At 40.5% G+C, this 13204-nt stretch overlaps 1 protein-coding gene across 3 annotated transcripts; it reads right to left on the bottom strand.

The window, feature by feature from the left end:
• Positions 1-1609: 1609 nt before the first annotated feature.
• Positions 1610-11886, bottom strand: morc3a (MORC family CW-type zinc finger 3a). Of its 3 annotated transcripts, XM_068330189.1 has the most exons (20): positions 11841-11881; positions 11207-11524; positions 8836-8908; positions 8581-8713; positions 8160-8385; positions 7516-7673; positions 7279-7423; positions 6662-6790; positions 6407-6526; positions 6206-6303; positions 5947-6051; positions 5721-5849; positions 4778-4852; positions 3929-3971; positions 3717-3815; positions 3522-3615; positions 3372-3435; positions 2275-3295; positions 1919-2070; positions 1610-1804 (listed from the first exon to the last, which is right to left on the bottom strand). In XM_068330189.1, the coding sequence occupies exons 4-20, from the start codon at positions 8658-8660 to the stop codon at positions 1624-1626; spliced, it is 2919 nt and encodes a 972-aa protein (XP_068186290.1). In that variant the 5' UTR covers positions 8661-8713; positions 8836-8908; positions 11207-11524; positions 11841-11881; the 3' UTR covers positions 1610-1623. The 3 variants fall into 3 exon arrangements, with proteins under 3 accessions (XP_068186290.1, XP_068186288.1, XP_068186289.1); XM_068330187.1 differs by lacking the exon at positions 11207-11524 and having other exon boundaries at positions 11841-11886; XM_068330188.1 differs by lacking the exon at positions 11207-11524 and having other exon boundaries at positions 2275-3292; positions 11841-11886.
• Between the last annotated feature and the right edge of the window lie 1318 nt (positions 11887-13204).

Raw genomic sequence — 13204 nt, 5'->3', positions numbered from 1 at the left:
CACTGCTACTATTTCAGAGAACAGGCATGTTCACATCAGACTGAGAAAATCTGAATTAAACAATGATGCTTCTAATGTGAATGTAATGTGTTTCAAATGTTCAGTTCTCTACGGTACTGAGTATTTTACATATTTAAATCACAGAGCAGAGTTGGTACATAGAAAAATATATTTGACAAAAACAAAATATGCTCCCATAAAACCAAGAGAACAGCTGTCATAGTGAGTACAATCGCATAGCATTTAGTTAGGACTAAATAAATACAAATGTAAATGCAGTCGGCTGATGCAATAAATTCGTGTGTACACTGCATTGTTGAGAAAGTCATATTTCCCTGCATTGGAAACTGTTGCTATTCCATATCCATCAGTAGTTGATGGGTAACGTGTTGAAATGGTCGTACAGAAAGAATGACAATATCTTGGATTTCTTGCCTCAACACCGGATAGTCAGGATCTGTGCCATCACTTAGAAACGAATCTGAAACTACATATTCAATGAATACCCTATTGACCGGAATATAAGACGACCCTGATTATAAGACGACCCGTGCCCGGAGTGTCCCCCGCCTCAAGCCCTATGCCGCCGAGATAGGCTCCGGCTCCCCGTGACCCGCTGCGGCAGATATAGCAGTGGAAATCTGAAGATGACTGACTGACTGAAATAAATTATTATAACAATATATTCGATCACATTGCAATTGTTTGAAGACTCTGCCTCATTTGTCACCATCATCTTGAAGTTTGCATCATAACTTCTCCTCAGCAGCCGGTTAACCTGGCCGATCTTCGACCCACTTTTCTCCAGATTGTCCCGACGTTTCTCCATTTTCTGTTATCTCTTCTCTTTTTTCTTATATTTTCTTTGTTACCGGTATTTTTTATTTTTCTTCTTTGTGCTACCGCTATTTTCATTTTTCTTCTTCGTGACAGGGGTTCGCTTTGGCCTGGGGAGTTAAGTTCAGCATTCGCTTTAAAGATAACTGGCGCCATCTAGCGTTGTGAATGGGTCTAACGTCTAGACCCCGAATGTAAGATGACCCCCACTTTTTCAGTCTTATTTCAATGCAAAAAACACCGTCTTATATTCAGGCCAATATGGTACATCATGGATTGGCATATTGCACAGCTAATGTCACCACTTCCACAGGTGTTAGTGATTTTCAGAGTATTGATGGAATATTGTGAAAGTTGGCAAAAATGTTAGTGAATGTCAAAGGCCCAGAATTAATGATTTTATGTATGGCACTGACAGATCCTTCTGTTAAAAAAAAAACAAAAAACCTGCCCCTGCTTCAATCCACTGGTCACAGACTTTGTGCCTTTAGAATTCAAGACTAGCCACACCCCTTTTTGGGATGTGGGCGTGGCTAAAGCTTAACGGTGCATTGTTGCAGTGAGCACAGGTAGTGCCTCCTCCCTGGAAGAGGGGCCCAATCTACTGTGACATCATGGTTAGCCTCTAAGCTGAATGGTCAGGAGAATTCAACCAGTTGTAGTTTGGATGTCAACAACTGGTCTTCCATTCTGAATTTTGGGAAATATTAAAGTGCAGTGCCAGATCGGCTAGCTTTGGCTTTGTCTTCACCCAGAGTTCAGTTCAACCAAGGATCTCATCATTTGTTACGTATTTACTTTCTTGTCTCCGTGTACATCTGATTTGACAGTGTTCAACTGCGTACTGGATAGAACCTGTTCCAGGATCTCATCAATTACATTACACTCATAATTCACTTGGCCCAGGTCCAGTGCAGGAACATATGAAATGAGAAGGCGCCCGATGTTGTGCCGAAGCTCAATCAAACTGAGGAGATAGAGAAAATCAGATTTACTGCTGAGTTGGCAAGTTCATCAGGTCTTTGTTAGACATTGACTAATCTTTTGGTTTGTAAAGAAAGTTTATTTTTAACAACCCAACCTTCTGGATAACGATTCCTTCTCTGACGGAGAATCGGTGGTTCTGTGTGCAGCTGTGCTTCCTTTTTGAGCATTTTCATTCTGCTGCAGTCTCATCCTGAGCTCTTCACATTGAGCTGCCAGGTTTGCCCTTTCCTCCTCCAGACTGTCCAACTGATACAACAAAGTGAATCCCATGAGAAAGAGAGAAAAAAAAGAGTAGGTAAGCATGTCTGACAATGATAGGTTAGCAAACAAAGTGTATATATCTCTATCAATCTACCACTCCTGTAAGTGTGTATAAGATATACATACTGGCTATAACATATCAGCCTGTGCATTAAAAAATAATTTCAATTAAAAATGCAGAAAGCTGACCTGCAAGCGCAGTTCATCTCTCTCTTTGTTTCTTTGATCCACTTGACGGATCAGTTGGTCAACTTGTAGCGCAATCTCATCAATATCCCTTCCCTCCACCTTTGTAGAAATGGACTGGGTTTGGGTGGTAACCAGTAAAGCCTGTTTTTCTTTTATTAATGCATCAATTTTCACTTTGGCCTTCTCAAACAGAGTTTTGTAGTCATTGTCTTCCTCTGTCTCCTCCGTCTGACTGGCCTGGTGAAAACACTCTTTCTTCACACCGATCTGAGACAGCTTCTGCAGGCTTCTCTGCGCATCTTTCAGTTGTGAGGTAAGTTCATCGACCTGCTCTTTGTAAGAGTCTCTCTCCTGAGCTGAAGCATGCATGAGCTCTATAAGATGATCTTGCTGGGTCTGTATCTCCATCATATTGGAAAAATGAAGTGGAGAGTCCTTATTGGATAAATCTGCGCAAGATGGTCCAGCATTGTCTTGACCATCCAGAGGATCTGGCATCTTTCCTGGATCATCACCGCTCTCTTGCTTAATTACATGTTCCTCAAAACTCACATCTTCCAAATCTGAGCTCTTTTGTGGTGTTCCTGTTCCTTCAGTTTCATTTGGGTTCTTTTCTGTTTTTATTTTACGCACTTCTGTCTGGGTAGTGGTGCTGGCCATCTCTACCAGTGATGTTTTGAAGGGACTGGCGCTCACAGATGCCGAGCTTGTGCTCGGTCCTGCAACATTTTTCTCTATCGTGACATCCTGGACAGCATCCTCATCACTCTCTGTCTTCACCTTGATCAGATTAACACTTGGCTTTTGTGGCTTGGGGGTACTGGCTGTCTCCAAGATGAAAATATCTTCATCGGTATCATCAGAGTCATTAATGTCATTAGTATCCTCAGCAGCCACTGATGGGGAATTCTGTGGGCTCATATTTACATATGCAACCACGTCGGCGCTTTCCACATGAAAACCATTAACTTTTGGTCTTTTAGGAGTTCTTTGTGGAGAAGGTTGAACTCTTTTCCCCCTGCTGTGCAGACAAAACACAGCTGAAGGTACTCGTTCAACAAATCTAACCATAATTAATTTAAGATGACAAATGTTACCTTTGGGGGCTCTGTGACAGGGAGTATACATGAGAAATAACTGGCAGACCACTGGGACTGGAAGCTAGGGTGAAAGCAAATAGATGTCTTTTTAGTCCCTTTCTCTTCACCTCTTCTACACAATCCCACACAAACAGCGAGTTCTCTTACCAGCTTGTGAAATGGTTGAGGATTCAGGTCTTGCAGCTGTTTGAGCGTTAATCCGACTCCTTGATGTAGTGGGGGTGGAGGGGGTATAGGTAGGCTGTCAACAAGAACAGATTTTTAAAAATACAAAATAGTTAACACTAATTTTTTAGTGAGAGCTGTTGTCACTGATTTCTTGGTGTTCAAATAGAGACATACTTTTTGACGAAGCTGCTGTTCCAGGTTTTCCTGCTGCTGTTTAAGGGCCAAATTTTGTCTGGTGAGATCGGCCACACGCTGCCTTCGCTCCTCCTCGTCCTTGTGAAAGTGACATTAATTACTTAAAGGAGCTAAAGCTCAATACTTAGAAAAAAAAATCAAACTGCAAGGAGGAACAGTAGACAGTAAAATGTCTGAGAGTATGCCTGTACCTTTTGTCTTTTCTTCTCCTTAATCTTTTTGTCTTCTCTCTCTCTGTGAAAATAAAATTATTGAAATCGGAAGTACAGGTAATATTATTTTTAATTTAGTTTCTTTCAGTTTAATTTACAATTTATAATGTTGGAGTTAGGGGTGGGATATTTGAACCCAAAACTATATCACAGTATTTCAGGGAATTCTGGTCATAATGATACTGTACATATTTTTCAAAATACAATCGTGCACAATAAGTGCATCACTTTATTTCTCAGCATAAAACACACACACACACACACACACACACACACACACACACACACACACACACACACACACACACACACACACACACACACATATACATATATCAGCATGAAACTGAAGAAAATATTTTGAATTCAAAAATGCTGCAATGTAATTTTGAACCAGTATACATTGTTTTGTCCTGCGGCTAGCATTAGCTGCTTAACACTCCTCTCTAAGCTTTTACACACCTCAATCCGGATCGGGTGATTCTGTCTAATATTCTGTCTGTCTAGTAATTCAATGTACAGTAATTTCCCCTTTTTGGGATTAACTGTTCCTCTGAACTTCTTTCAGCCATGCTTGCTCTCCACCACCGGTGTTTTTAAGTCTTGCCTTATTATAAGAATTGTTTGCGGTGCACTAAATAAGTGTAGTAGAAAAAGTCAGAATACATTCATTCATTTTCTGAACCGCTTCATCCACTTTTGTGGGTCATGAGAGTTGCCGGAGCCTATTAATTTCTGTACCTCATTAATATTGTACTGGTATTATCGTGAACAATACGATTTGGCCCACCCCTAGTCATCAGTATTTTTAATTCAAACGGGACTCACTGCTGTTTATATGTCTTGCGGTATGAAGGTTGGTCATCGTCAGAGTCTTCTGGCTCCTCACCTACAAGGCAGTTTCTGAAGAAACAAGGTGCATTAGCATTTAAGCTAATGCTTGACATGGACTCCCATTAATTAAAAAAAAAAGTATATACTGTAATAATCCCCAAAGGGAAATTAAGAATGCACACTCTAGTAAGTTAGTCAATCAATGACACACATGCATATTAGTGTGTGCAGGCCCCTGTAATACACATAACCACACACAAGGGGTCCTGTAAGCATGCAATGGGAGGTAGAGTGGTGGGGAGCCTCTTAGCAGACATGCACAGAACAGAATTACCTATCATCACCATATAACTAGTTCCATAACTGGTATTACCAACAGCCAATAGCTTACAAACTCTCAGGAATGAGAATCTTCAAAGTCAAAGTCAACTTTATGGTCAAGTCTACCATATATGCACCACATACAGCAAAGATGAAATTGCAGTCCCCTCTGACCCACAGTAAACAGGCAGTGCAACAGGCAGTACAACACAGGCAGGACAACACAGACAGTACATCAGACAGTACAGCACGAACTATTAAACGAAACACAAGGGATGGTAACTCAGTGACTCACTAAAGGACATTTTGTCTTTGTGTTGTAAAAACAACAAAGAAAATAGAAACTCAAATATAGACTCAATCTTCACCTGCAGATCAAGTTCTAAACTTTTAGGGGTCACTGTTATGATTCGTGATTGAGTTTCAGTGTTTTGTCATAAAGTACTTACTTTTAGATACTTTTAGATACCAACAACATACAGTATGTACGTGTGGCTCTACAAACACTTCAACAGTTTTATGTTACGTGGTTGAGTATCTTTTTCCGCATTCACATTCGTTTTTGTAATCAAATCAAATTAGTTACTGCAGTAGGATTTTAAATGCTGCTAATTACCTGAACTGAGGGTCAGGATTTAAGCGGCAATACCATTTATCTGGCAGTTTGCTGCAGTTGATGCCATCGGGGAGTTTGCGCCATTTCAAACACTCATCGCACTGAACCCAGTTCTGATCTGGTCGCTTTCTGAGGACACATGGAGACAAGTATCAGATCAAACTGTCTTCATGGTGACAGATTTACACGTGTGGAACTCATGGCAGTCACTACAACATCTACTAACATGGCATCTTCCACAGGGACACTGTTTGGATTCTCCCTGATTCTCTTGTGGTGGATTTCCATCCAGTATTCTTCCAGTTTGATCCCCAAACTGATCATAGTTTTCCTGTATCAATACACAAAGAACTTCTAAATTTGTGGTCTGTTTGATAAACAATTCACCAACAGAATCAATTCTGAAGTTGCATCTGTACTGACAGGCCCTACTCAGGGTCAAAACCTGATTAGATCAAAACTAAATGCTAATCCAGTGCTGTTACCTGTACTTATCCGTCTCCATAAAGCTCTGCTTGTTGTGTGTAGGATCCAGAAAGTTACACTCTATGACCCCAATGACCCCAACACCTTTGTTATTAGCCTGTAAAAAGCAAAGAATCACAAAAACACCAGATGATAACATTAAGAAACCTTAGAAATATGTGTAATAAACAAAGACCCTCACCAACACGTCACAAGCTCACCTTTAGCTGGCAGCCTGCCCGTTCATAGGCTTTGATGAGGCGATTTTTGTGATACATCATGATGCCATATTGGTCTTTACTTTTGGTATTGTAACCAAAAATGATGGGAATACGTTTGTTCTACAAAGACAATTAAGGAAATCTGAAGTGAGAGCAGCAAAGTAAATATTTATAAATACATATAAAAAATGCATATGTGTGAAACTATGAACACTAAACTTATTCAAAAGACAGATACTCAAGACAAAAAGATACCAGGAAGATGGGTTTGTAGTGGTCCTTCCGGATGTAGGCCAGACTCTTAGCGATGAGCTGAGATTTCACTTTTTGACCACGTATGATGATCTGCATCCGTGGCTTCAGGTAGAGAATACTGGAATACGCCTACACCCATTAAAAAAGTATAGTTTAGTAGCCACTGAAAATGGACAATCTCCTGAGGGTATGTTTTACTTTGGATAGATATGGAAAAAAGTGGTGCACTTTCATTAATAATGCAATAACAGAAATGTGCGATTAGCTTATTTTGAAATCATTTCATTCATTGATGAGTGAAGATTGTCAGGTTCTAAGACACATAGCTTTTTTCTAATAACGTATGTTTTTCAACAAAAAAATAGTCACTCTGTGAAAAAAAACAAACTCCCACCTTATAACCTGAAACAATAACAGAATCTGTGAAAATATGCTGTTCATTTAAAAAGTTGGAAAAAAAACCTTGTATGAAATGTACTGAGCAGAAATGTAAGATGAGTGAATTTGCATTGGTTGCAGTTTCCAGGTGACACTTTTATTTGAATGGTGATTACTGTTGGGCCCCAGAACATTAATGTTAAAATGTTAATATTCTGAAGACGTGCGCTGCTCCTTACCCGCAGCGAGTGAACACTTTCAGGTGTGTATGATGTGACCACATGACCCTGAGATGAGTTATTTATCGTGTCGTAGACATCAGAAGGAATACGGATGTCATAACGGTCCTTCTCAAAATCAAACTCTGTTGTTCCTGCAGATGTACTGTAAAAAAACAAACAAACTGAAAATCAGATTGTGCAGTTCCATCAAGTGATTAATGTATTTTTTTTTGGACACATGGACTCCAAAGAGACCGGCGGAGATTCCAGATGATGATCCTTGTGCCAGTTGTCCCTGTGGACCACGAGGAGGTGATGGCATCGATCTCCACCAGTAGCTCCTCCTGTGTCTTGAAAGGGGAATAACACAAGATGTCCTGCAGACTGGCTTTGTGCTCCTCTCGAACACGGAGTGAAGCTGAAGTTAAAGAGACAATTTAGAACCAGTGGAAATGTTTTCATTCTTTGAAACGAAACTAAACACAGAGAAAAACTAAAATCTCCACTTTATCTGTAGACACAGAATAATACTTTAGATCGCAGAAAAGACCAAGTCTGGAACATGATTGTTTTGAATTAGGAATGAAAGTTAAAATATGATAACGCTATTTGATTTTTTAACTTCCCAGTTATACAAAGCTGCTGCTCCAGCATGAAAATTCAAAGGTTAAAAAACCCCCCACAGCAACAAGACTCCTCTTTTATTCAGAGACAAAATATAAAATGCATGAAATCCTGATAAAAGTCCTGTTGTTTGGATACACATTAGATTGCTAAACAGCTTCAGCAGTGTATTTGTACATTAAGTTGGCAGCAGATGAATCTTCATAAATGCAAATAAATAAAATGATATACGATTAATTAGATGACATTTATTACTGCAGGAGGAAAAGGATATGCTTGTTTGGCCTTTCTTGTTCAAAGCAGACAATGGGTACAATTATCTGTTGAGCATGAATCATTTCCAGGTAGGTCTGAGACAGCATCCCGACACACAAGGCCTTGGTGGACTTTGAGAAGACGATGGCATCTTTGCCAAGACGCATGGATCCAGACTTGAAACCGTTCCCATAGATACCAATTGGCTCAAGACCATCTAATGCAATTTTGTCGCTATATCCAAAACTTGAATGGGAAAACACAAATATTCTTGATGAGTACAGTAAATGAATAATATCATGGTTCATTAATCAAATGCAGCATCAACTGTACAAAATATTTGTAAAGGTTTTACATCATTTTGATGTATGCCAGTACTCTATAAGAAATAATTCTGAACAACAGATTAAAGAAATGATTAATGACCAGCAGTGTGTGTACCTGAGCATCTTGTGCATTGTTTCATGATCCAGACCATTTCCATTATCCATAAAACTGAGGCATTCTTGTCCTTTAACCATAGTCTTGTCAATCCAAAACTGTTTTGCATTGACATCAGGATCATACGCATTATCTATCACCAGAAACAAATGTTTATATCTTGTACCGGCATCTAAATTCACACAAATATATTCACATTAATTCACATAAATAAATGGTACAAGTGGGGGCAGTCATTGTTACCTTTAGACTTACCTATGAGCTCAGCGATGGCACTGAAGGGCCACGTGTGACTGGTGGAATTTGAATGAAGAAACTTGGGGCAAAGCTGAAAGTGGAGCAAAGTAAGAATTTGTATTATTAATTTACGGGGTCTTTGGTCTCAAGTACATCATAGGATTTCAGCAAATGTATTATGCATATCAATATAAAAAATCCTAAATTGTAGAAGCAAACATTATTCATTTGAATAATAAACACTTTTATCTCCTACAGTTAACAGCTGAGTTACTTGACAGTCGTGGTTTAGTGAGTAAATTGGGGAAAGTTTCACCTAGAAGTTAAATTAGTATTAGACCACGAGTGATTACTCTGGGATAAAACCATCAGACCATGCTCGAATTGAAGGAGAATCTTTGTTGAGTCTGTTGTAGAAAATCCCCGCAGCCCAGGAATATGTTCAATGCCTAAGCTCATGCAAATAAAGAAAGACACGTCCTTCCAACCACAAGAGACACAGGGAATACGCATCTGAAACACTGTTGTAAATATGCTGAATAAACAGAATCACAGGGTCAGATCAGACTTGCTCTGCTCTCTTAGAATACTTTAATATTGGTTGTACTGTATGTCCATATGTAGGGCAGGTCTTTGTGATGACTTACAACATACGAGGTTTGTGAAAATTCAGAAAATACATTTTGACTAAACCAGCCCTTTAAAAGGGCACAATAAAAATGACGACTGCAAGAATACCATGGCTGGAGCAAAATGAAATGGATTGTGTCGTAGCCACCCCCCTCTCTCTTCCTCCAACTCCTCAAGGCAGACAACTAACCCCCAAGGAAGAGGCCAAGCATGTCCTCACTGATATAACAATAGCGACTATTCATAAGTGATCAAAAGTGTTCAATTACAACTTTCTGGTCAAAGAACCAAGCTGTGGGAAGCTTCTGGTCAGAGGACCCAGCCACGGGCCTATGAGTGTTCTAAGGGCTTCCATGGCTTCTCTCACACAATGTATTAGTCCTTTTTTAAGCAATTAAAAGTTTTCAATGGGTTTTTTTCCTACTATACTTCCATACTAATATTTTCTTATTATACTTGATCCCCAGTGGGGAAATTCTTCTGTTTTCGCTCTGGTATCAGGTTCCCTGTCTGAATGAACCTGCCTTGAGTGCTCACTTCATAGTGTAGACTGTGAAGTGAGCACTCAAGGCAGTGCTCACTTCATGCAGTTTTGCCTTACATTCTGTGATACCATTGCTCCTCATGCCATCAGTTAATTCAACACAGTGCGTCTGCCTGGAAACTTTCATTGAACTTGTTGCACATCTCCTCCAAAATCTGTTGTGCATCGTCTTGCTGTTATTGTCCCAGTTATTGTTTTTACAGTGACTGCAGCACTTCTTGCAAAAACAGGCTCTCACTGTATGTCCTTTCACGCCACACTCAAAACACATGATATCTAGACTTACCTTGGTGTCATTTCTAAGTACTGTGATAACCTCTGCTCGTATAACCTAATCTGTTGATCAGCCTTCTGAATGATGTTGTAAACCTGGCCTAAGTGACAATATTCAAGCACAGACTGGATCAACCCTGGAATTATAAAGCAGTGATGTATAACTATTGAGCAGATGTGACAGCTGAATCATAGAGCTGACCATCTGGTGAAGAAGGTGTGTATCGAGAGTGTGACTACTACAACCTGGACAGTAAGAAGAACAAGAGACTTCTGATAACACTTTCACTGCTACACTTATGCAATGAAGTCATCTCAGTGTAAAGGATAACTACTTGTGGCTTTCCTTTGCCATTAGCATTGCCTTTTTTTTGTCTGCTTGTATTCTCATAGTTTAACCCCATAAAAGGGGGTCAATTTTTTATGATGTCAATGCGATCAATGAATCAATGATAATGCATGCATGAGACCATCAGCAGTCCTCTCTGGGAACTAAGTTGTCAGTCTTGATTAGAATTTCCTATTGTGAGCCCAAGAAGTTCTGCACCACCAGAAGTGCCATCTCATTCCGGGTCTGTTAATATGCTTCCCCGATCCCCAACGAGGAAGCATTCTCCCTACCCGGTGCTACAGTGCTACCTTGTGTGGAATGTAGTGTATTAAAAGTGTGGCGGGAAGCCCAACGCCGTCCAGACTCCTCCAGACCAGTGATCCAGTGATCATCAACACCATCGACGACCACCGATCACCGACCAACCCGTCCAAGCCATCAACTCGCCTAACGACAACAGCAACCCAGACACCACAATGACAATGAACCAGTTGTCACACATGACCGACATACATTTACAAACACGGCTTTGTCATTGAACTTCATTGAGAACAGAACGACGCCACCAACAGTGTAGATGAGTACAGGGACACTGTGACGTCCTACATCACCTTCTGTGACGACAGCGTCGTTCCAACACACACCAGGGTTAGCTACAACAACGACAAACCCTGGTTCACAGCCCTGGTTGGTTAAGGAGGTGAGAAGAACCAAATGAGAAGAGACGACTCTGCCTCTGTCCGGAGAGGGCTCCAGGCAATCACCAACAACAAGCCGAGAGCTCTTCTAAAGTCCACTCAGAGCTAGTCCAGACCCGGTCCGGCCGCTCGACCCGTCCAGCGTTCTCCTTCCGGTCTCTGTCCCTCTCTGCTAGCAGCCCCCCGGGCGTCCAAAACTTCAGCCAATTCTGCGACTTGAGGGCTCTTAGCCTGTTGTCAGAGTTGAATCGCGTAAACACTTTTCCATACGCAGTAAACATGTTATTAAACAGAGGTTAAAGACATTACTATGGTGTTATTACAGGAAATCAAAGGTCAACAGAAGCCATTGTTGTCCACACTCGGGTGTTACACACACACAGCACACACCTCCCTGCGTCCCAGTCAACATGCGGCTAACAAATACCCTGTCGTGACAACTTCAACAAAATAAAAGTACTCCTATATAGCAGCGGACATCCTGGTTCTACTCATGTTAGCAGTGCGCGTTAAAGCACACGACACATAATGCGTACGCTGAACCCACCGTGCTAACAGGGACGCCGCGGCGGACCTCGGCAGCCATCGTGGGCTTTGACACAACAGAGGAAGTGACGTCACGTGAGCAACGGAAACCGAAAGTGTTTTAGGTTTCGTTTGTGTCGTCAACGAACCACAATCCAGCTTCCTAAATCTGTTCGTGACGCCTCAGTTCGCTTTCATTTTACACAACGCATTGAGTTTCAACTAAATATTAATCATATGTTCATTACAAGTCGTTATATTTACAGTGTAATGCCGTAAATTGTCGCCCTGTAATAACTGGCGCATCACTTCCGGTGGAAGGTTTTTCAAAATAATACGTTAAAAAAATAATAATAACAAAATTAACAGTTCAGCAATTTATTATTTGTCTAGCTGGGATAAAATATTTAAAATCTTGAATAATGAATGGAATCCAAGTGACCCCTAAGTCATACAAAGGTTTTTTTTTCTTGTGAGCTATTTTGGGAGAAAGAACATAATACTGTGCATACAAACACATCTTTGAGCAACATAATTATGTAATGACACCACTTATTTCCCTTGATTACAAGATAATTATGTTCTACTAATTATCTGATGAGAACAAGAGAATTATATCGCGTGCACATGTACAGTATTTCAAATTAATTGTGCTTTTTGATACTGAGATGGTTTAAAGGTTTGAAAGAAGGCCTCTATCTGAAATACTGTTTTCTTTATCGAATCAACTTCATCATTTATGATCCGGTGCAGTTATCTCAAAGTTGTGGGCAACTATAATAGTTTGGCATTTCTTATTGTAAAGTAACTAAACTGTGGTTGGTTGTTTGTTCTTCATGTAATTGGCACCTGGGCAGGTTAGACTGATTCAGGAACTTGTGGGCGCTTCACAAGGGGTGGATAGAGGCTGGAGCACCAAGAGCCCCCAAACACAGACGTGTCCAGGAGATGGGCCACAGGTGTCACCTGGCTCCTGTCGAGCCACTGCTGCACCAGAGCAATGCAGCGGTGGACAGTATGAACGTTGGACTGATGGCACCAATCGTGATGATGATGATGATGATGATGATGATGATGTGCGTACCTACTTCTTGCACTGCTGGACTCTGTAAATGTTTCCAGTGTTGACCAACTGCACAAGATTGGAATTGTCTCTTACAGTCCACTTCTCTAAAATGTACTTCTTTATAATTGTATGTACTTCTATGTGATTGTTTCTACATTTCTACTGGTTACAACCATTTCCTTCTGATCTCGAAAGTATCGTTGATTTTGATATTTTCTATCTAGTTGTAGGTAATATATTTTCAAATTCCAATCAATGACAGCAAACTAGAAACTACATGCCTACACCAACGACACTCACAAATATCACAAACATTTAGA

This window comes from Antennarius striatus, chromosome 12 (assembly GCF_040054535.1).
Source record: "Antennarius striatus isolate MH-2024 chromosome 12, ASM4005453v1, whole genome shotgun sequence".
Taxonomy (NCBI): domain Eukaryota; kingdom Metazoa; phylum Chordata; class Actinopteri; order Lophiiformes; family Antennariidae; genus Antennarius; species Antennarius striatus.
Note: the sequence above shows the minus strand (reverse complement) of the source record. Positions and strands in the feature narration are given on the sequence as shown.

What these genes read in the sequence shown, in the direction of transcription:
- morc3a (XM_068330187.1), bottom strand. Translation starts at nt 11,879, where the DNA reads ATGGCTGCCGAGGTCCGCCGCGGCGTCCCTGTTAGCACG. An exon ending in TGCCATCGCTGAGCTCATAG is followed by an intron (nt 8,714 to 8,835) that starts GTAAGTCTAAAG and finishes TTCTGGTGATAG; the next exon opens with ATAATGCGTATGATCCTGAT. An exon ending in AACAAGAAAGGCCAAACAAG is followed by an intron (nt 7,674 to 8,159) that starts CATATCCTTTTC and finishes ACTTCAGCTTCA; the next exon opens with CTCCGTGTTCGAGAGGAGCA.